This window comes from Penicillium samsonianum (assembly GCF_028829775.1).
Source record: "Penicillium samsonianum strain IBT 33392 chromosome Unknown utg000011l_segment0_segment0, whole genome shotgun sequence".
Classification (NCBI taxonomy): domain Eukaryota; kingdom Fungi; phylum Ascomycota; class Eurotiomycetes; order Eurotiales; family Aspergillaceae; genus Penicillium; species Penicillium samsonianum.
Genome location: NW_026643269.1, coordinates 345,921 through 368,223, shown reverse-complemented (window position 1 = coordinate 368,223; position 22,303 = coordinate 345,921). Strand labels below are relative to the sequence as shown.

Here is a 22,303-nt window from a genome sequence, read left to right as displayed (position 1 = left end):
GTGTGATCAAGTCAAAATCTTTCATAACCACGTAAAATATGATTCCAAGCCCGAATCAACATGATGAAGCTAGTAGACTTCCAAATAACCAAAGACAAAGAGAAGGAAATATTGACGTCAATGAGACGCTAAAGCTTTACTATAAGGGTACAATTGAAAAATTCCCAACGCTTTAAGACACTTTCTTCAGAGCAATCTCTTTGAAAGCCAACAATTAACATGCCTGAATATCAACCTCTAAGCCCAATAGACTCTTCTGATGAGTCTCAGATCTATTTAACCTACGAAGCCGCAACGGGTGAACTACGAAAGAAGCTGTCTCGCAAGGGAAAAAAACAGAGATTCCAATATCATCTTATCAGCATTGTTTTCAACTTGATTGCAATCGCGCAAATAATCCTCGGTGCAATCATTACCGCATTAGGACCTTCAGCCGGTGAACATGTGCTAGCAATCACAATTCTAGGGGCTTTCAATACCTCTATTGCTGGATTGTTAGCTCTACTTAAAGGAAGAGGGCTTCCCGAGCGACTAAGGAGAAATTCGATCGAGATTGCTAAGGTTTTGGACTTCATTGAAGAAAGAGCAACCTTACTAAGATATGGCAATACCCAAACCTCTAATAACGGAGTCTCGGTTCTTTTACAAGAAGCTTTTCAAGCGTACAACTCCGCCAAGCAGATAATTGAGGGGAACCAACCCGATACATATACAGATGGAAAGAAAACTCAAACTTCCGTCTCCGCTACAGAGATGAATGGTTCTTCGAGTTACGCCACAGTGACCAATGAATCGATTGGAAAGAGACGCCAAACAGATGAGGAAATGGGAAATATCCATGGGGTTTAATCATAGAAACCCCAATAATCAAGGTTAGTATAGACGCGGGCCTACATACCTATTGCCGAATAATAACTCTTCGATAGTGTCCTCATATTTATCAAATTGAAGCTACTGTGTTATGAGCCCGCTGACTACAATGTCTATAACCGCAACCACCCATACATGTACTCTTTCTTATTCATTACATTATATTTTTTTCAGATAAATTAGAAATTAGGTGCGGACTGTTGTATTGAAACCTGTACATCATTGGAGTTTGTCAATCCAAACCAATTCACTATATATCCAATAAACCCAAATATTACTTTGTTTATCATATAATCAGCTATAGTGACTAGGTAGATATAGAGACAACGCTAAACATTTTTGATGGAAGTTATGATTTTCAAACTTCGGCCGTGACAAAAAACTTGAATATTTTCACAATAGAACTGCCTAGCTTGCATGGACTGCTCATAATTCTTCCCAATATTGCATAGACGCAACTTAACAGGGTGGAGGATTTTACCCTTCTAAGTCCCACCGATGATGAAACTGCTGGCCACGTAACTCCATAGATAATGCTCTAAGCATTGCTTGGTAAAGCCATAAGCGCCTAATATATTAATCCATCATGTCCTTGCCGGTATCTATGCAGAAAGACAACAACGATATTTGCGCACTAACCACGCACACTTGTGGCGATCAGATTACCGGAGGGCACAACGGATTCTGCTCATGTAGTAATAGCGGGGTACAGACTAGTGATGACACGGGGGATTCTATCTCCACGTTGGTATGTCCTGCGTATTTTATCTTTGCTTTGGGCTATAGAACGATGAATGACAGACACACGGAGCCAAATCAATACTGTGGCGATAGCTTTGGGCGCAGATATGTGTAAAAAGTGGAGTTTTTCCATCACATGACTATTCAACCAAAGCAAGGGTGGTACTAGTCCCATCAATAGCTTTGTTTTCGCGTGTAATCCTCTCACCCCACACTGACAGATGCATCCCATCCCCTCCATGGTGTAGGCCGTTTGCGGATAAGAGCGGGGTCCGTTGCCAAGAAGATCCGCGCTATGGAGTGGAATGAACTTTATTTCATTCTTGGCATAGAAATGACACAAGCTATATTTGTACAAGTAGACACTCTGGGTGCCGGAGATGCCAACGACCAAATTTTTATTTTATTTGCGGAAGCTATTTCAATCGTACCAGATAACCAAAGTCTCTTGGTACACATAAAGAGCTTGGCAGCACCCAGTATTAGTACAGTGTTGTGATGATGTAGGCGTCACAGAGCTCCGACCGTTGATGACAGAATCAGCGATTTTCGATATTTTTTTAACCATAGGCCGTTTCGTTAAGATGGTGGCCACTAAATAGTAGCCGAGAGCAGTTGTCTTAGATACTACTCCGTAGATATACCAGAGGAATTAATTGGCGTAATTGGCGTAGGTGTGCTTACTGCTATGTTTTGTTTTAAAAATCCATCGTAGCCTCAACCTGATCTACCACTATACATCTCCCCTAGCACTGCCCCTTCCCTTATAACCGCCATTAGTCCCCTCCCTAATTCCTATTGACCTATCAACTAGGGCAGACATATTTTACTAAAATATTGAAAGATGAAATTCATCTAGTAAAGGTATATTATTTAACTCTTGGAATCTACTTCAAAAAAAGTACATGTTTGTCTAAAATGTCCAGATCATTCGATCCTAAAGCAGCTAAGTATCATCCTTTGGATACTGCCAAGTACAAAGCAACCAGGGTGCATGTTTGACAAGTCTAGATCATTCGACAATTCAACCCTAATGCAGCTAGGTATCGTTTTTTGGGACACTGCCAAGCGGAAAGAACCAGATGTATGTGTGTCTTTAGCACAATCACAACTTTCAGTCATCGGATCCCTTACTAACATGAGCTGGTGGTGAGATACTCTTCACATCTACTCGCCCCACCCGCCCGTCCCATGGAAGGACTGGCCCGTCTTACTATATAAACCAGCTTACAAGAGTGATGTGATTCAAAATCTCGAGTTTCATTAACGATCATACTCTGTCTTAGTTAAAAACCAATTGTATCTCAAGCTCTTCACTATATACCACTCTACTAGGTTTCACCTACAAGGCCTTGTCGTGGAACTCTACGTGGCCTCGCTGAATCTTTACTTCACTTGAAGCCTCTCAGCTTTAGTATTCATTACAGTTGTTTCCCACCATTTTAAAAAGAAGCAAAAACCCCATAATTTACCAAAATGTCCATCATATCAATCAATGGAAACCATTTGGATCCCGAAGCAGAACTCCCAGTCCTTCGGGCTTTGCACCTCGAGTCCGAGGATGCCACAAACTCAGACTATATCCTGGTGCAGTCAGTTGAGCCACTGTCAACTGAGCAGGAAGACGAAATCGAATGGCTAGGCGTTGATATCCAACAATATGTGTCCAAGAATACCTACCTGTGCGGTTTCAAGGGCACCGACCTCGAATCCATCCGCCGCCTCCCATATATATCCTGGGTCAACGTCTATCTAGACATGTTTGTTATTCAGTCTAGCTTGAAAGCACCCGCTGAAACTACAACGCTGTCGTCATTCCCTGCCGTCCCAAAAGACCGTACCTCTCACACAGTTGACCTCATTCTTCATAAAGATGTCGATCTTAGTGCTGCACATGTTGCCTCGGAAATTGCTGCAGCTGCGCATGCCGACCCTGACACATTGCATACTGGGTCTTCAAAGATTCGAATCAATGTTCAAAATCAATACTTAGAAGGACTGGCTACCCTTGACTGTGTCAAGAGCATCCAGCCAGTTTATCCGGCGCGACTGTTCAACAATCGGGCGATAGAGATTTTGGGGTCCCCTTTGCAGATCAATGGTACTCAGTACGAAGGCGAAGGACAGGTGGTAGCTGTTGCAGACACAGGGTTCGATAAAGGCTCTACTGTTGATACCCATCCTGCCTTTCGGAACCGAGTTAAGCAACTTTATGCCTTAGGGCGCCCTGGAAGGTCAGATGATCCAGATGGCCATGGAACACATGTTTGTGGATCTGTTCTTGGAGATGGGTTTTCCTCAACGATGGGAGGAAGGATCAGTGGCGCAGCACCAAAGGCTAGCCTGGTGGTGCAATCTCTTCTTGACCGAAATAACAATCTGGGTGGAATCCCAACCGACTTTACCGAGATTTTTTCTCCTCCATATGAGAAAGATGGCGCTCGAATCCATACCAACTCATGGGGGTCTTCTGCCTATAGACAGGTGCCGTATAATCCCGCAAGCGAAGAAATTGACCAATTTGTCTGGGACCATCAGGACATGGTGATACTATTCGCTGCTGGAAACGATGGAATCGACGCGGATAAGAATGGTATCATTGACCCAAGGCAGATCGGTGCTGAGGCGGCTGCGAAAAACTGCATTACCGTTGGAGCAAGCGAGAATAATCGTCCGGATATTCCCATCACTTATGGTAACCGATGGCCAAGCGGTCCGATTAGCAAAGATCTGATGGCAGACAATCCCGGAGGCCTGGCAGCCTTCAGCAGCCGTGGACCTACTATGGAATCTCGCATTAAACCTGATGTTGTTGCACCTGGAACAGCGATCCTATCAGCCAGGTCTAGAAAGTTGGTTAACGCTGAGGCCAGTTTTGGTACAAGTCGGGATCCCGAGTGGTGGTTCCTAGCCGGCACTAGTATGGCGACTCCTCTAGTTGCGGGATGCATTGCTGTCCTGAGAGAAACTCTCATCAAGAGTGGAGCACGGAAGCCAAGTGCAGCTCTTCTCAAAGCATTGCTAATCAACGGAGCAGTTGAATTACCTGGACAGTATATTCCAAGCGAATCTGGTCCATCTCCGAACAGTAACAGCGGCTTTGGTCGAGTGGATTTGTCCAAATCAGTGATCTTGCCAAGTCAAGCCGATGGTGGATACCGCGAGGGAGGACCACTAGCGCAAAGTTCGAGCGAGGAGACCGTGATAGACATCCCAAACAATGGAGATCTTTTGAGGGTCCAGGAAAGATCAGCTAGCACCACTACGATCAACGGCCCAGTACTGAAAGTGTCTTTGGTCTGGACAGATCCACCAGGGCGAACCCTTCAAAATGATCTGGACCTTCTTGTGGTCAGTTCGGATGGTACTGAAAAACACGGTAACATGGGCGACAAGCCTGGATTTGATCGGACGAACAATGTGGAACAAGTCGAGTGGACGAATATTCCTTCTGGGAAAGTCAAAATCATCGTGCGTGCGTATCATATCTTCAATCGAGCGTATCCCCAGCCCTACGCACTAGTATGGAGCATCAACCGCCCATCGAAGTAGTAAAGTGAGATATTGCTTCCGCCTCTAAGCAGGACGTGTTGGGTTATTTAAAGTAATTATTCGACTCGTGCTACAAACGGCAGTTCCCAACCAACGGAGTCTAAATTGTTCTCCTCGCTTCTCAAACCTTGCGTTTTCAGTCTCTCTTTCTATCTTTTCTTGTGCATCAGGGGGATATAATCACATGTTGGAAGACCCTCAATCTCGGAAATTGCCTCTCTTTACATCTGCATCTCCCTGAAGATTTTTATTTACTATGCTTCTTACCGAGACCTCACCTCAAACTTTCCGGGATTTTATCACTTGGTCTGTAAAATTGTCGTCTTTTTATGGGCTCTTTCTCCAGTCTTATAGCCTCTCAAATTGATCACCATGAGGTTTATTTACCTATAGACAGCGCGTAACCCACTAGGCTCTTTTATGTTAGGCATGTGATAGATTGCTGAGGTAGCTTAGGTAGTTAGTTCTCAGTGTCGAGGAACTTCTTCCTTCTCTGTTGTTGATACTTTGCTTGTCTTGTTTCAATACAATAATTAGTTTCGCTAGAAAATGGAAGTTAGCATAGGCTTATAGTATTATATCGTACACGGTACAGAGATTCAGCCGCGGGAATATCCAGTGGCTGGGGCTATACTTTGCTACAGTAACTCTGCGTAAGCAGAAGCTGCGTTATGTCTATCGCCTAGCTGGTTGGAAATTCATTCTGCCTAAACCCTTCAAATTGGGCATTTTAATGCAGACACCCCAATTGTTTTCTAATACTGCCCGACTTTAAATGCATGAGACTCACGCTATATCGCCTGGTAATAAAGTGGTAAGACAAAGAGCCTACTATACCAATACATATGGAATAGGAAGATCTTTAAAATTAACGTCGGTATGGTAATATCCATGAATACTCCCGGGTAGGCTTACAAATATGGTATGCGTGCCACCTAGTTCATAGTCGTGTAAGAAAGCTCTAGAAGAGCGCTTAAAGACGAAAACTAAAGCTATAACCCCAAGCTGTGCTAATATATATACCTAGGGCAATTTCTATTTGAGCTGTAGATATATCCGCTTAGCATTTTTTTAATAGCTATCTTTAACAAAGTAGAATCACGCCTTCTCCCCTATTTTGTAGGGGTTTATGCATATTCAACTGGTATTTCTTCACTAGAGTCTTTCCCCGTACCTTAGAAAAATCTACTGAGCCTACATCGATGCTGAGTAGGGTGCTGCGCTTACCGGCCTTCTTGTCCTATGCCTGGGGAATATATTCTCATTTCTTGTATCAAAGGTTTATCTGGTAAATAGTAGATAAAATTCCCACTTATATAGGCATATTCAAATCAACGTTGGTAAATTTGACTAGCCGCTGGTGCGGGATATTCGAGAAACAGGTGAAATATTCTGGTAGCTAAGGGGGAGAAAACAAACTCTTGTCGGCTAGCAGTGGTCGACAGCGGAAGTACTGTCACCCCAGTGGCAGGAGGGTATGATCTCAATGACGAAGTATTATGAGGTAATCGGGTCGTCGAACGCGGCCACCAGGCGGTGTCCGGGTTCCCGGGCGTAATCTCAACCCGATTATGTGCATATTCCTAGTTACACAACATGGTGGGGGATGTGGGGGCACCACGAGATCTACCTAGAAGGTTTTCCCCAGGTCCACTTTTTATACTATTACGGACACGCAATCCTAGCAGGCGAAGTTTCTTATGTACTTCTATGACACAGAAGGAAATCATATCTAGAGAACGTGTCTTGATAGAATATTCTAGCAGTTATAAAAGTACAATGTACCTTAAATCTGCGATGTGCCTGAGACTGCTTTTTCAGCGTCGGGAATACCCCCCTTCTCTGCCTGAATATCGTCCTTTCCCGTCAGGCCATAATCTGTCTCAAGCTCCTTTCGAAAGGGGACCTCTTTTTCAAGAAACACCAGTATACATTCAAGACCGCAGAAAGCAATCGATACTTCCTAGACAAGCTTAAGGGAGTCAGAAAATACCCCGATAACATCGCTTTTTACCGGGTCACTTAAGCTGTTAATGAACATATTAGACGCATGCTCGTAGGCGTGACCGTTGGAGAATATTTGTCGCACACTAGCATCTGAAATACGATGGGCATATTGGTTAAGCTGATTGTTGAAGATGCCAGCGGAAATAGCCACCAGATAATCGATTTCTCACTCGGTTATAAGCGGTTAGTTTATCCAGTGTAGCGCGGAAATAACCGCCTATTCAGAGATAGTCTCCAATACCTAATAGAGTAAGGTTAGCCCATCCGATCTCATCACTTTCCCCATTCTCCGCTTCCGAAATTTCCAGGAACACGATCCGATCGCGTGGCTTGGGGTAATCCAACCTCGGACAATCTCATCCTGGCCCTTTCCTCGGGATGCTTGCTATCTCACTACTCCTGCTCGCTCAACATGTCTTCTCAAAGTAAGAGACGATTCCTACCAGTCCTATCAATCTAATCAACCCTAGTGACCACCCTCCAGGCCATCCTGGACAAATTCCGAGCTGATCTGAAAACCTTCGAAGAATTCTACCGCCAGCTCCATAGCTCTCCGGAACTGTCAGGCCAGGAGGAGCAGACCGCTTTGTATGCCTCAGAATACCTGAAGAACCTGGAATTCGAAGTCCACACAAACATTGGCGGGTACGGCGTTGCCGAAGTTCTCCCAAACGGAGATAGGCCCACTGTTCTCCTACGCACGGACACGGATGCTTTGCCGGTCCAAGAAAAGACCGGACTAAGCTATGCGAGTCGGAAAACCGCCTGCACCGCTGATGCGGTCGAGACGCCGGTTATGAATGCCTGTAGCCACGATGTTCATACACGGAAATACTAACGTACTTACTCAGAGGCAGCCCAACTATGAGGTAAGCAATCGGCCAACTCCATACCAAATACCCAAAGTAGAAAATGGCCATTCTCGGATGGACCGGTATAAATGCGGGGTATACATGAGGGGTCCCCGAGTTCAATGTCGGGCCAGTAGCCAATCAGGTAAATATAGCAGTGTGAATACATGGCTCTGGAGTTGGTGTTTTGTTATGCTATGGTCTACTAGGCTTTGCCCCCTCAGGCATTGATATAAATAGGTAAGTATTCTGCTGCAAAAGGTTACATCTTGCAGATTCCACCGTTAACCCAAGAAAGCTTCGCACCTTATTTGTGTCTACCATGCGGGTTAACTTTGGGGTAGCAACCCTGACAACAACCCTGGCCTCATGTTGCCTTGGCTCGGCCATCAAAAGCGACAAACCTGAAATTTATTCCTTGTCACAACGTGACGGCAGCCTTCCAATTTACAAAAATGCCTCATATTGCATCGATGAGCGCGTCAAAGATCTCCTAGATCGAATGACGCTTGAGGAGAAAGCTGGTCAGCTCTTTCAGACCATGCTCTTCCAAGGTCCGCTTGATGCAGTGAAGACTGGAGGTGTGGCGCATAACAGCACAAACAACATGATCGGCGAAAAGCACATGACGCACTTTAACCTCATCGCGGACATCACCAATGCAACGGAGACGGCCGAATTTATCAATCTTGTCCAGGAGCGAGCATTAAACACCCGGCTTGGCATTCCCGTCACAATGTCAACTGACCCTCGCAATGCCTTCACCGAGAACTTGGGTACTGGCTTCAAAGCCGAAGTCTTTTCCCAGTGGCCGGAGAGCCTTGGCCTTGCTGCGCTTCGGGACCCCTCCTTGGTGAGGAAGTTCGCTGAAGTCGCAAGAGAGGAATATTTGGCTGTTGGACTTCGTGCTGCGCTACACCCACAAGTCGATCTCGCGACGGAACCGCGTTGGGCCCGCATCGCTAATACCTGGGGGAAAACAGTACACTGACTAGTGAACTGATCGCCGAATATATCAAGGGGTTTCAAGGAGACAAGCTTGGACCTCGGTCTGTCAAGACTGTCACCAAGCACTTCCCTGGAGGCGGACCCATGGAAAATGGCGAGGATTCTCACTTCACATACGGCAAAAACCAAACCTATCCCGGAAACAACTTCGAAGAGCATTTGAAACCATTCAAGGCAGCTATCGCAGCTGGTGCTACTGAAATCATGCCATATTACTCCCGACCTATCGGCACTCGTTACAATCCAGTTGGCTTCTCATTCAACAAGGAAATCGTGGCAGGTCTCCTTCGTGGTAAGCTTGGATTCGGCGGCATTGTCTTGACAGACTGGGGACTCGTTACAGACGTTGATTATGCAGGAGAGCCTATGCCTGCCCGAGCCTGGGGCGTCGAGAACCTCACTGAGCTTGAGCGAGTAGCAATGATCCTCGACGCCGGATGTGATCAGTTTGGCGGCGAGGAGCGTCCCGAACTGATTGTTCAACTTGTCCAAGAAAATGTCATATCGGAGAGCTCTATCCATGATTCAGTTGGTCGTCTTCTGAGAGAGAAGTTCATACTCGGTCTCTTTGACAATCCATTTGTTGATCCTGCTACTGCTGGCCGAATGGTTGGAAACGAATACTTTGTTCGTCTGGGCAGAGAGGCGCAGAGAAAATCATACACCCTTCTCAGCAATCACCGAAATACTCTTCCCCTCAAACAGCTCGACGAAACCACTAAATTCTATATTGAAGGCTTCAACACTTCTTTCATAGAAGCTCGGAACTATACTGTTGTTGATACCCCAGAGGAAGCCGATTACGCCCTTCTCCGGTACAACGCGCCTTATGAGCCTCGCCCTGGCGCCTTCGAGTCCAACTTCCACGCCGGCTCGCTCGAATTCAATGCCACAGAGAAGGCTCGCCAAGCTAAGATATACTCAACTGTACCCACAATTGTGGATATCGCCATGGACAGACCCGCTGTAATTCCGGAAGTTATCAAACAGGCAAAGGCCGTCTTGGCAAATTTCGGGAGCGATAGCGAGGCTTTTCTGGATGTTGTATTTGGCGTGAGTGTCCCAGAGGGCAAGCTGCCATTTGATTTGCCAAGGTCTATGAAGGGTGTTGAGGCGCAAAAGGAAGATGTGCCATTCGACACAAAAGACCCGGTGTTTAGATATGGGCATGGCTTGAGCTATGTTGAAGACTGTGTGGACGGCGGTAAAGGCTCTTGAACGATATACATGTATGATGAGTCAATCTCATTACAGATCTAGTTTTAGGAGTGGCAGTGGACAAACAGTGTCACGATTTCTGACGTTATTGAATATATATAGGGAAGGGATTCCCTATGACTCATATGGCAGAAGAAGAGTGATCTTCAATCTGAGTTGTGAGTTTTGATCCAGTAACAATTTCAAGGAGCAAATCTTGGTTTAATCACCTTTGTAAGAGCATTGCTTTCAATATACTTTGTAGGTCTAAACAGACAGGAGACTCCATCGTTACTTTTCATTGGCCAGCTTGCTGTGGAGTGTATCCACCTGGGGAGCCAATCACGGGATTTCGCAACGGCGCCGGGACTGATACATACTTTGTGGTTGCCAAGCTCTGTGGGTCCATATAGGCCGCGCACACTATGTAGGGCGTCCCCTATCGTTGCTTGTTCCCTTGTATAGATCGGCTGCGGCTATCTACTCATCTTCACTGCAACGCTGAACTATCTGATGGATGCATATAAAGAGTCTTCGGCTTCTGCACAGGCAGCGGCTAGCGCTACAAGGGCTATAATGGCAGTTGTGCTGCCATTCGCGGCGAGCCTAATGTACACCAATTTAGGTATTCACTGGGCAAGCTCGCATTTGGGGTTCCTGGTCTTTGTATTGGCTTGGATACCCTTTATTTTCATCGAGTATGGCAGATTGATCAGGCAGAAAAGCGGCATTGCTGTAGAGCCGCAGGAATAGATAGACGAGCCACATTGAAGACGAACTTGAGGCTGGCGTGACTTTATTTATAATTATAATATTCTTATGTATTGCGTATTACCGATCCATAGGGGGTTGCTCGGGGGCTTGAAGAGGACCCTTGGTGCTTTGCCCTCCTCGGAATTTAGTCAACCACTCAAGGTTATCTGCCATTGTCTGGTTCCATTGGTCTTCAGAATCAAACAAAAGTTGCCTCGCTTCGAGCTGAAACATTTCGTCCGTCGGAATGACACCATCTCTCATCATTTGCTGTGCATAATGACTTAAATGACGAGTGAGCACTTCCGTGTAAGAAACCAAATTGCCTTCCTGAACTGGCTGAAGCCCTGGCTCTAAGGATTCCGGTATCGCTTCCGGTTCTCTTGCTCCATCCAGAAAACTGGCGCGGGACAGCATTTGGGACAGGTGATCGTTCACAGCTCCGTTCGTGGCGGAGAAAGGCACGAAAGTTCGCGATTCGAAGTCGAGCAGGTATGGAGGAACACTATGTGTGACTTGCGCAGCAATCTCTGGCGGAAACTCATGATCACCTATCCAGTTGGCCATGGTGCAGCCTTGGCGGAAGTGGAATGTTAGATGGTCGGCTCTTTCGTCCCAGTTGGACATCCGGCCGTCACAAAATCCACAACGGGAAGGAATTTCTGTTATAGCGTGTTTCCAATCGTCGATTAATGGAATGGTTTCGAGTCGGTAGAAGACGCGCATATGCTGAACTAGGTGATCCTTTCGCCGAAACGAACGTATTTCTTGCTGACATAGTCCGTGTTTGTGCTCGTCTAGGTGCTGGAATGTTGGATCCAGCTGATTGCAATAGGCACAATGAGCGCGACCTGTTGATGGTAGCACCACAGAGCCTCCAAAAGGCGCGCATGTCCAACTTTCTAGGTTGAGATGAAGAGACTTCTCGTGACGCATCCAGTCGAATTTATTCTTGAATTTATCACAGCAGAATGTGCAACAAAATACGCGGGGTTGATTGGCCGAACTTCGCTTTTTTCTGGTTGTGTGAGCCTGCTTCTTTCGAATTCCGGCAGATTTCTTGTCCGACGCGGCCTGGCTACCATTAGACAAAGCAGACACCCCAGATCGGTTAGAGCGCCGAGAGGATGCACTGGTAGAACTTTCTCCACTTGTTGTTGATGGTCCTTGGGATGCTGGACGACGATAGTTTTGGAAAGGATTACCTGGCACAGAGCCAGGCGTGACATGCGATTGATTTACCCCTGAGTAGCTCGAGGGATTTTCAAGCGCATTCTGAATGGCTGATAGACTGGCTGCTTCGCCTTCGGGGGGAGATTCCTTCCAGCGTTCCAAGGGATCCGCGGGACCTAAAGTAGGTGGTATGAAGACAGCATTTGTTCGTTGATTTGTCTCCTGTATCATATACCTGCTTTTCCGCCGAGGAAGTCCACTGTACCCTCGTAGTGAATGGTGTGGTAGGGGTGGTGTTGAGGTTAATTCCCTGTTCTCGAAAGTCCCAGATAGTAATGATATATCAGGCGAAGTAGAATGGCCGGAAAACAATTGATCATGTTGTGTTGGTTCAGTCGGTGGCAAGGATTGTAACAATCCATCGTTCATCCAATCAAAGTAGCCGTGCTGTTCATCACTTGAGCCATCATGTTTTGTCGTGCATGAGTCAGAAGTCAGATGCAGAAACTTCCCATGTGCCGAGGCACTTTCTAACGGGAAAATTGAATCATTGGAGGCAAAAACATCAGGGGAATTATAGTTTGTGTCATCCCCCCAACAATGCAGCGGATCCGCGGATTTTGGCAGCGTATGTGCACATCTGTTGTCGAAGTATCCAGGATAATTGAGGAAATTGTCATTTTCAGGTAGAAAATTATTATTCACGAGATCTGAAGATAGGTTAGTGCGCTGATTCTCGGACCTTCAAGTACGTAGAACCTATACATTGCGAATCTCGGCGCCGTGGAGCAGCCATCTCCACAAGTCTCTTGCTCCCCTTCTTCAGTAACCGGCCATGTAGAAGCCGAATGGTTTGGATAAATAATGTATTCTGCCAATTAAATAACGGTAGCCGCTGGTATGCTTGAACACAACGATACGAAGAAATGGAAGTGGTGGGGGAAAAATTGCCCAGGTGGTCCGGGGCGTGGTGAATCATCGGATGTGGGGCGGTGTGCCCAGGTGTGCTCGGGACCGCAACGCGGCGCCGGGGGCTGTCACCATGCTTTGTTCTACTTGTTGGCGAGTTCAATGAGACAGATGTTCTTATATTCCATGTTTTATGCATCACTGTATCTGTGAACCTGATCCGAAACCATAACTAAACCTTGAGCTCCTTCTCGGGTACCACTCGCGCCCATTCATGCTCCACGCGTCCATACATCATATCGCCCAGCCAGCCCTTGATTTTCCCTGTAATTTCGGCAGGAGTGCCATCGGGGCCGGTAGGGATGTTGATGTCTTTTCCGCGGTGGTGAATGAGAGCGATAGGGGTAATGAACCACTACAAATCGATTAGTATCTCACTGTTTTCCCCATAGACTTGGATGAAAAACCAATACTTACAGCTGTACCAGCAGAGAAGGACTCCAGGAGTCGGCCTTCCATGGCTGCCTCCTGAATTTCACCGATGGTGAACTTGCGCTCGGTGACTTCGACCTCATCCTTCAATCGCTCTCTCACCAAGTCAAGGCAACTTCGACGTGTGACTCCGTTCAAAATCAACTGATCGTCCAATGGGGCTGTGATAAGCTCCTTCTTGCCGTCCTTGCGTTTCCAGACCACGAAGAAGTTACTCCCGCCAGCCTCGGTACAATCACCTTCACGGCCATACAGCCATAAAACTTGGTGGTAGCCTTGACGGAAGGCTTCTTGCGTGGCTAGCACCGACGGTCCATAGTTGGCGCCGACCTTAGCGTACCCGAATCCGCCAACCCAAGAGCGTACCATATCGTCAGGGCTCGTCAACAGGCGCTTTCCGCCTATCGGCGTATCCATGCGAGCCATATAACCAACAATGATATATAGTAGCGCCTCCGTTGGGCGTACCATGCCGAGTTGGGAGTCCGTGCCGATCATGGTTGGGCGGACGTATAAGAAGTCTCCAGCGCGACTCTTAGGAAGCCACTTGGCACCATCCACCGAAAGCAATGCAAATATGAGCTTTTCCAATTCATCCGGGTCGAACTGAGGAAGGGAAATCCGCTCGGCAGACATCAGAAGGCGGCTCGCATTGCGCTCGGTTCGGAACATTCGTAATTTTCCGTCATGGCCACGGTAGGCCTTGAGCCCTTCGAAACATTCGTAGGCGTAGTGGAGGCAGGATGCACTCGGAAGAATGCTGAAAGGACCGTAGGGCTTGAGCTCTGGGACTGACCAGCCGCTCTCGACATTCCAAGATGCAACAATCATGTGGTCGGTACATATCGTTTTTTTGTTACTGGCAAGGGTTTTGGCATCGGGCACATCTCGCGGGGTGGTCGTGTAGGCATATCTTAATTGCGACGCATCGAGCGGTCGCACATCATCCATATGTGAGCCCATATTTGAACAGATCAACTAATAATAGGCAAAGCACTGATCTTCTATATTGTTCGTTCTCTCGGCAGCTTATATATAAATCACTTGGGAGTCTCGACCATCACTTTGATTTTCTGCTTAGTGAGAATCATGAAGATCCTTTCCTAGGGCGTGCCACTACATAGGGCGTGTATCAACACGCCCTATGTAGTGGCACGCCCTTCGAAGTGGGTCCGGGTAACCTGCCGGCCCACATGGTGTTCTCGGTCCTTGGCGCCCATCGCCGAATCCACGATATGGCCTCCAATCTCGAACCTTGGTACCAATATTTATCGGCCCTTAATACCGGGATGAGTACTGAGATCAGCGATCATAAGATAGTGGATTTTCCGGTTGTCTTCAAATTGTGGGGGAGAGGGCATCAGAGGAAGGTCTGTTCAGAAAGAGCCGGATCATACATCATGCATTATGCCGTCGGGTCCAATACGAACAGCCTGAAATCAATCAGAGCTGCATAACTGAGACTGGATTGGATATGCAGGCCACGCTTGAATACCTGAGGCAATCCCCGTTGACCGCCATGATATCGATTCCCCCTGGTTTACCTGTGTTTCACCTCGAACTTGTCATATAAAATTCTTCTACTTTTCATATATTCAATAACAGGGATCTTGCATTGAAATTCCTACTCCTAATATCTTTCAAGGTCTGTTAGCGGACGCAGATCGTTTTTGCACAATATGTATTTTGAACCATCAATGAACCCTTTTTGGAGTGCCACGGAACCATAATCTTGCCATCTCATGGTAGCCCTTGTGATCTGGATGTATCCCATCGGAGAATCCCTGAACGTCCGGTCCATCCGATGTGTCCATGTCCACCAAAACGACCTGCCTCTGTTCAGTCGCCTTCTGTTGGGCCAAAGCGCGAAACTGGTCGTTGACGCGCATCACCGCCGAGTTCACCTCTTTGTCCGCACTGGGAAGCAAAGTAGAGAGGATGATGGTGGACTGAGGGGAAGCCAGCCACAGATAATCGAGCATAACACCCATGCGGTTACCAGCTTCTGTAATACTGAAAAATTGGAGGCAGTCATTCGAGCCGGCGTTAACCAAGAAGACATGTGGTGACAAGGCTTCCACGGATTTTCGAGCCTTTCTCTCGATCTGGTCAATTCTGAAGCCACGCCAGCCCTCGTGGTCATTATTGGACATCAGTCTATCTTTTCGCGAGCCCATCATGCGAGCATTGATGCTATCGACCCGGAGCATGTGCAAAAGCGATTTTCTATACCCCGCCCCATGGGATGATCCAATGCCGCGAGTAACTGAACCGCCGAGGGGCATTAACCGTAAGGCAGCTTCGTCAGCGGATGTAGAGAAATGATCTAGGGCATTTCGCAGTTAGCTATAGGCTCGACATTCGCCATCCGTTGGGTCTGACTAACCACCTTCTGAAAACGATGAGCCTGACTGAGGCGGCTCAAGGGTAGACAAATAGCGATTATTGGTTCCGGGAACTGGGAAGCAGTGAAGGGAAGAACTGCGCGACCGGTCGATTATTAGCTGCGAAGGAGGCGAATGGATCGGTCGTCGCATCTTGTCAAGAGGGCAAAATATTTACACGGCACGTATCATGCAGAACTAACCGAAGAATAGAAGTGGCAGGGGTGAGTTGAAATATGTTTAAGCATTGTCCTCGGGCCTCGGCGGAATATCAAGGTGCCGAGCCTGCGGTACTATCGTCCAATTCACTTGGAAGTCAAGGTATTTATTTGTTTTAATCATACAGGTGCGACAGCCAGAATCAGTTCATGGCGCAAGAGCTTTACGTCTCGAATTGGTCTAGAAGTCAGGCCATATAATGAAACTCAAAATTTGCCTGCAAAGGTAATCTCAAACTACATAGGCACAGGGGACTCACATAAAGTATGGTCGTTCTCACGCGATGGATGAAACATGCAAGCCCAACAAACTATCACAAACCCTCACTATTTTGGTACAAACCGCGGGCACTGTTTTGGGGGAGAACGTGGCGAGACAACATCTATGAGCCATCGCAAGGGCCTTTAAACATACTGGTGGGAAGTAGTAAGACCAAGAATAGTGGAATCCAGCCCCGAAAACCATTCTTGAGGCGCCCGAGATAAGGTGAGCATGGCGCGTCTATCAACCTCCGGAGTTAAGATCATGCCGATAGAGTCCCTGTGAATAAGTATCTCTGACAGCATCCTCTAAAAACTGCATCTCAACGGCAGGCTGGAAGAGAAGTTGCTGCAGAGATGAATCGGTCCACGGAATTCCCGCTGTTGAAATTGCGTCTTGTGGCATGTTTTGGGGAAGCTGTAGTTGTAATTTGCCATCCAGGATCCACTGAAGTCGTTCATAATTTCCTTTTTTTCGTTTTGTGCGCCATTCGTTGATGCATGCCTCGAGAGTCCAGCTCAGAAGAATGATAATGGCGCCGGTGCCTAATATCACAAAGAGTGATAGGATGCTTAAGTTCTGGAGCATGCTGAGTGCTTGAACCTTCTGCTGTGTGCACATTATGGGCCAGCCATTTTTAGTTTCCCTCCTGACTCGGGCCCCTGAACGGAGGTTTTGGGGACTAGCGGCGAATTCAAGAATAGCGCGCTGGAGCTTAGCGAGGCTGACGGAGAACCAGCTTCTAACTTCAATTATCTATTGATCGTCTGGTAGATAGTGTTGCCACTCGTCGAAAATAAGCTTATTGGCCTGTAGTGCCGAACTTCCTCGCCATCCGATTGACTCCTTAATATTGCTGAAGTAGGGATTAATAACGTTATAAATGCGTTTTGTAGCGGCGAGTTGTTGTGGATTGTATCCGATTGTGGAAAGACTGTTACGTAAAGGAGGACATCCGGTGAGCTTAGTGTAGTTAGTGAAGGTGGAGTTATTCTAGAGGTTCTGGTTGTAGAATTGGTGTTGATCTATATAGGCCATTATATTGACGTATTCTAGGCTCGGAGTTAGATACCTAATGGACACAAGCCGTTGGAGTTGTATATACCATCATTTAAATAAATAATACTTCTATCACCGAATGTGTGCTTTAGGTGTGATGAGAAAAAAGGATCGTAGATTGGCTGTATGCACTGGAAGTTGTTCGGAGAAAGATATATCAAAGTGATATCTCCTCTAGTTTGATTGAGCTCTGGTCTTGGCGCCAATGTATTTTCTTCCACTTCCATCTGGGCAGAGATAACACTGGTAAGATAGTTAGCATGGGCTAACAGCAAAATCACACAGATTCCCACTTCAAGTCATATCCAAGGGAGAAATTTGTTTGGACTGTTTCATACTCGAAGGTCCAGTTTTGGACACTCAAGTTGGAATCGGACACAATAGCCTTGGGTCTAAAATAGTATTGAAGGATCCCCCTAACACTGGAGTTTGTGTAATCAACTAAAGTATCATTATAAGCGGTTGGTGGAACGATAGAGCATGTGGTAACTCTACAGAACTTGACTCTGTCCTTAGGAGGCGTATTGATACCCAAATCTTCATGCGAGTCAATAAAATCAGTGTCGAGCTTCAACGCCACATTGTTATACTAACACCAACCGGCGGCAAATGGATAAAGTGTATCTGTCCTTGTTGAAAAAGAGATTTCTTTCTTGACGAATCTCTTGCACTGTGGGAGGGTCTCATTAACTTGATAACACGCTTGGGCATAATTGACTGCCGAGGTCGAGTCTAAGAGAAACTTGAACAGGTAATTTTGATAAGCGGTTGTGTTATTGTTCGCTCCCGGGAATTCCTATATGCCATAGTTATTAGAGCGTACGAGTGAGGCTGTTCCGGTAGCCTCTACTAATTTAGATGAAAGTATGGCAGCTGCTGCCCACGTAAAGGAGAATAGAATACCCCAAATGGATAAGCCCTAAGATCGAAGAAGGAGGACCCAGAGGGTATTTTTTGGTGCTATCTATAACTGCCGTCCTTAAGAACCATTGGTAGGTTTCCTTTTCCATTTGAAAGGCAGCTTAATTAGCTCCCACCATGTACCACTAGCACTCTCAGGGTTGCGTAACATCACTTGGTGCTGACGATGTAGGGCATCAACATCTTTCTGTGTAGCTCTGATCTTATAAATAAGGAAGGTGAAAATCATTAGAAGCGAGTGCCCACAAAGGCAAGAAAAGTGCCGAGAAATGCTATTAGAAAGTTGCTATCTCTCTGGCTTAGAGTCAAAGTTGCGCCACGGACACTGTTGTGATCGTAGTTGATCTATGGGCCGGTAAAGTAAGAGTAAGAATCCATTGTGTCGACTGGGGTTCAAGCTTATGCCAATTAAATATTCTTTCTATATAGGTCAAAGAATAGCCATATCGAAGAGATAAAAGTGAGAATGCTCTCCAAGGAAATCCTGCCTGAAGCACGAGGGACCTATTTGTATGAGGCACCTACAATAAATGTTTTGTCTAGACCACGCTAAACCCACAGACTACCCGTGGGTTTTATTGTCCTTGGTGAACTAACCTATTGGTATCCTAAAGCATGCCAAACTACAAAGGAGAAAAGTATCTTAACAAATTTGCTGGGGGTTCACGATGTGATTATTTAAGTTTAAGCGGTACCACTAAATCATTTGCGCTTCTACAGTTTGGTTGTATTAAGGAAAAGCGTTAGATTCATCTTTGAAAAGGCCACTTATCATAGCGCTTATTATATTAGGACATACAAATTTTAATCTACGTCAATACGATTATAATGATTGGCTAGACACAAACCTTCCATTGGTGCATATGCTATCCCAGACAGTATATGATAGAGAGAAAGAAATCAAGCACTGTACATATTAGCACATGTATTTAGTACATCACTATGACACTAATAAGTGGGATAACCATCGAAAATTAATACAATCATATCAAAATCGAATCGCTTCGAGACATTCCAATCCAAAGGAATGCTCTAAAATCTAATGTTATCAGGCAAGTCTAGCCCACACTAGTGTAATTATTACGACAATATCACATATAGTATTTCATGGATTGATATGAATGAAGAGTGGGATGGCTTCCACTTAGATAAAACCCATTGTGTGCCAGCTAGTGCAAGATTTAGTGACGTAATACACTTCTCTGAGTCTTTTATACACTGAATTTAGGTGATAATAATTGTTTTATTTATGACAGCTCAGTCTAAGTGTATTAATACTGGAAGGCTCTTCATACAAAAAGAATAAATTATGCAGAGAAGAAAAGGGAAAAAGAAAGAAAAACAACAACATGAAGGTGGTCAGGTTTGTATGTAGGTGGGGTGAGGGTGTAGACCTAAGTCACCCATCTGTTTGTGTTTGTTGATGTGATCTAGGCGTTATATAATCTTTGTTCCCTAAAAACTTTATTTTGGTAATGACTATTATAGTATAACATAGTTACCTGGCTGGTTGTGAAATTTGGCACTAAACGGTAAATAGCTTACTTAAATTGCAGTCCCGTCTCTCTCTCTTCTCTATGTTAAGATTACCGTACCTATAGCCTATAGGGTCGGTATCTATCAGGTGATGGCATTTTAACTTCAGTCCATAATGTCTGACTATCAAGTAATAAACCATCTATTAGCCTCTGTTGCGTTCGACGCGCCCACAGCCCATCTGACTAATAAATTGTAATCAATCGTTAGCCCACTTGGAGTGTGTGTATGTATTAGGGAATGTATATATGTTTACGGTAGTCTAACCTGACTTGTTTGTGAAGGTCTGCTATAACATGGATCTAGACTGACTTCGGCGATTGGTTGCTACTATCACATTTTTCCTCACAACACCAAGGTATGGTAGGTTCTGCTGATCTAGAACAATCTATAACAACCTACAACGATCTGGTATATTTAACCTTCTCTAAATGATGAGCAATGCGACTATCGTCTATACTATCCAAAAATGTAGAAAGGACTTAAGGTGATACAATCTATATGCCGTAGACAGATCACTTGGTGATTTTCATAACGGTCATATGGATATGGAAAGAAAGAATAGACTTCGACGTCCTATCGCCAATTACACTTTGTCTAAGTATCTGGTGTCCGTTAGTATAGATTAAATTTAAGCTCCTAGCCAGTTAATACTAATTGGTTATATGCAAGCGGAGTGTGACTTTGAAAGTAACGAGGAACCGTAGATAGCCGAACCACGGACGAATTTAGCATAAAGTTGCGGGCTCGGATGATCGACGTGCGTCATGTGGCGTACCCGAAATTGGCGGCGGTCATCTGCTTCGGACGCTAAATCTTAAATTAACGTAAGGGCCAAAAAGGTTTAGTTTCTTCCTTCTAGTGCGTAATAGCAACCCCATGACCTAACCTAGAGAATGATTTCTGGTTTGTTAAGGCCGTTTGTTGCTATATCCTTTAGGCTCTAGTCGTCTTTGTCTTTCTAATAACTATAGATTTCCGGATGAAGCTTTCCCGGGCTACGGATCCTATTATGATCTTAGCTCTCAACAGTTTTGCCGCTATAGAAAAGTAATACGAACTTATGTAAAACTAAAGGTAAGTAACTAATAGCGACTACCGCTCTAGGCTAATGTTACGGGCACACCCGTCACTAATCAGTGGTGACTAGGCTTCCGCGAAGCCCAACGTTGGGCCCGGACCCCGGGCCCAAAGCCTAACCTATAGTGGGCCGGGGGTCGAACCTTTGGGCCTAAAGCCTAACCCCCGGCCTCTCGTAGGCCCCTATTAGACTCCAACGAAAGCCTACGATTGTATAAAAAGCTGGTCTTAGCGTTTATAAAGCCACTAAGTTATTAAAATAAATAAACTGTTTTTTACAACTATTCTAGTTTATCTATTAAATATTACTACATTTTCACTAGAATAAGTTAGAAATTTTATAAAAACACTCTAACTATAAGGCTAGTAGGCTTTATATTCTATTAATTACTAATAAAAATCGATATTTATTATCTTATAGTGGTGTTATATTAATTCGAGTATTTATTAACTATAGACTACTAGAAATATATATTTATAGTAGAGGGGAGTATATATATATGTAACGGATAAAGATCCTTACAACTAGAATATTCAGAACGGGCCATACAAGTGATCTATTAACAGATCGACATCGATTCGATGTCGATCCGAGAGGGGTTCATCAGGTGATATCAATGTCAGCATTATCATGTTGGTTTCCCTATAGTCAAGGATCCCTAAAGGACCCTTTTAATTCTAGCAAGAATTAGTCTTGGCACACTATATAATACATTATGTTCCCCTCTCAGTCATAGTGTCTTACCCGGTTGACAGGCCTTACACCTGAAAACAGTATACCTTTACAATATACTCCAGAATAAATATAAATATAATTAGAAATCTATTATTCTTACTTTATTTTCTATATAATTAATCTTGAAAGAAAGCCCTTTTTCTCTTTTCTTTTATCCTTATTTAATATATCTAATAACTTACCTAGTACGCGAATTATAGACGTTTATAGATATCCTTTATCCGACTAGGTAAAATATTTTTAAGAGAATCGCTATCGAATAGGCTAGGAATAGGCTATTAATAGGTTTTATAGGCTTTATAGACTTTTAATAGGCTATATCCACTTAATCTATACTATTTATCTAATAAGAAACTAGTAAGTATTTTCGTTTAATATATAGATTTATTATCTAGTTATCTATTATATTATTATAATAAGCTTTAACACTTTATAATATATCCCCCTTTTATCCTTCTATTATCACCCCTTACTATCGTGCCTTTTACTTATATTATAATATCCTAAAATTAGTAATCCGAGTTTATATTATCTTTATATAATATAGAATTCGA

At 45.0% G+C, this 22,303-nt stretch overlaps 8 protein-coding genes across 8 annotated transcripts; 4 read left to right on the top strand and 4 right to left on the bottom strand.

Annotated features, from left to right (window-relative positions):
- Window positions 1-219: 219 nt before the first annotated feature.
- Window positions 220-849, top strand: N7471_014060 (uncharacterized protein; the record flags this gene model as incomplete). The annotated part of the gene is made up of 1 exon (XM_057286778.1): window positions 220-849. The coding sequence occupies one exon, from the start codon at window positions 220-222 to the stop codon at window positions 847-849; it is 630 nt and encodes a 209-aa protein (XP_057128847.1).
- A 2,238-nt stretch (window positions 850-3,087) lies between these two features.
- On the top strand, window positions 3,088-5,163 carry N7471_014059 (S8 family serine peptidase; the record flags this gene model as incomplete). The annotated part of the gene is made up of 1 exon (XM_057286777.1): window positions 3,088-5,163. The coding sequence occupies one exon, from the start codon at window positions 3,088-3,090 to the stop codon at window positions 5,161-5,163; it is 2,076 nt and encodes a 691-aa protein (XP_057128846.1).
- Window positions 5,164-7,582: 2,419 nt separating this feature from the next.
- On the top strand, window positions 7,583-8,008 carry N7471_014058 (uncharacterized protein; the record flags this gene model as incomplete). Its single annotated transcript, XM_057286776.1, has 2 exons — window positions 7,583-7,595; window positions 7,641-8,008. 2 exons carry the CDS (start codon window positions 7,583-7,585, stop codon window positions 8,006-8,008), a joined length of 381 nt encoding a protein of 126 aa, XP_057128845.1.
- Window positions 8,009-8,343: 335 nt separating this feature from the next.
- N7471_014057 (glycoside hydrolase family 3 protein) lies at window positions 8,344-10,247 on the top strand (the record flags this gene model as incomplete). The annotated part of the gene is made up of 2 exons (XM_057286775.1): window positions 8,344-9,003; window positions 9,042-10,247. 2 exons carry the CDS (start codon window positions 8,344-8,346, stop codon window positions 10,245-10,247), a joined length of 1,866 nt encoding a protein of 621 aa, XP_057128844.1.
- An 810-nt stretch (window positions 10,248-11,057) lies between these two features.
- N7471_014056 (uncharacterized protein) lies at window positions 11,058-12,383 on the bottom strand (the record flags this gene model as incomplete). Its single annotated transcript, XM_057286774.1, has 1 exon — window positions 11,058-12,383. The coding sequence occupies one exon, from the start codon at window positions 12,381-12,383 to the stop codon at window positions 11,058-11,060; it is 1,326 nt and encodes a 441-aa protein (XP_057128843.1).
- An 881-nt stretch (window positions 12,384-13,264) lies between these two features.
- Window positions 13,265-14,516, bottom strand: N7471_014055 (uncharacterized protein; the record flags this gene model as incomplete). The annotated part of the gene is made up of 2 exons (XM_057286773.1): window positions 13,265-13,476; window positions 13,539-14,516. 2 exons carry the CDS (start codon window positions 14,514-14,516, stop codon window positions 13,294-13,296), a joined length of 1,161 nt encoding a protein of 386 aa, XP_057128842.1. The 3' UTR covers window positions 13,265-13,293.
- A 731-nt stretch (window positions 14,517-15,247) lies between these two features.
- On the bottom strand, window positions 15,248-16,090 carry N7471_014054 (SGNH/GDSL hydrolase family protein; the record flags this gene model as incomplete). The annotated part of the gene is made up of 2 exons (XM_057286772.1): window positions 15,248-15,879; window positions 15,940-16,090. The coding sequence occupies 2 exons, from the start codon at window positions 16,088-16,090 to the stop codon at window positions 15,248-15,250; spliced, it is 783 nt and encodes a 260-aa protein (XP_057128841.1).
- A 570-nt stretch (window positions 16,091-16,660) lies between these two features.
- Window positions 16,661-17,038, bottom strand: N7471_014053 (uncharacterized protein; the record flags this gene model as incomplete). Its single annotated transcript, XM_057286771.1, has 1 exon — window positions 16,661-17,038. One exon carries the CDS (start codon window positions 17,036-17,038, stop codon window positions 16,661-16,663), a length of 378 nt encoding a protein of 125 aa, XP_057128840.1.
- Between the last annotated feature and the right edge of the window lie 5,265 nt (window positions 17,039-22,303).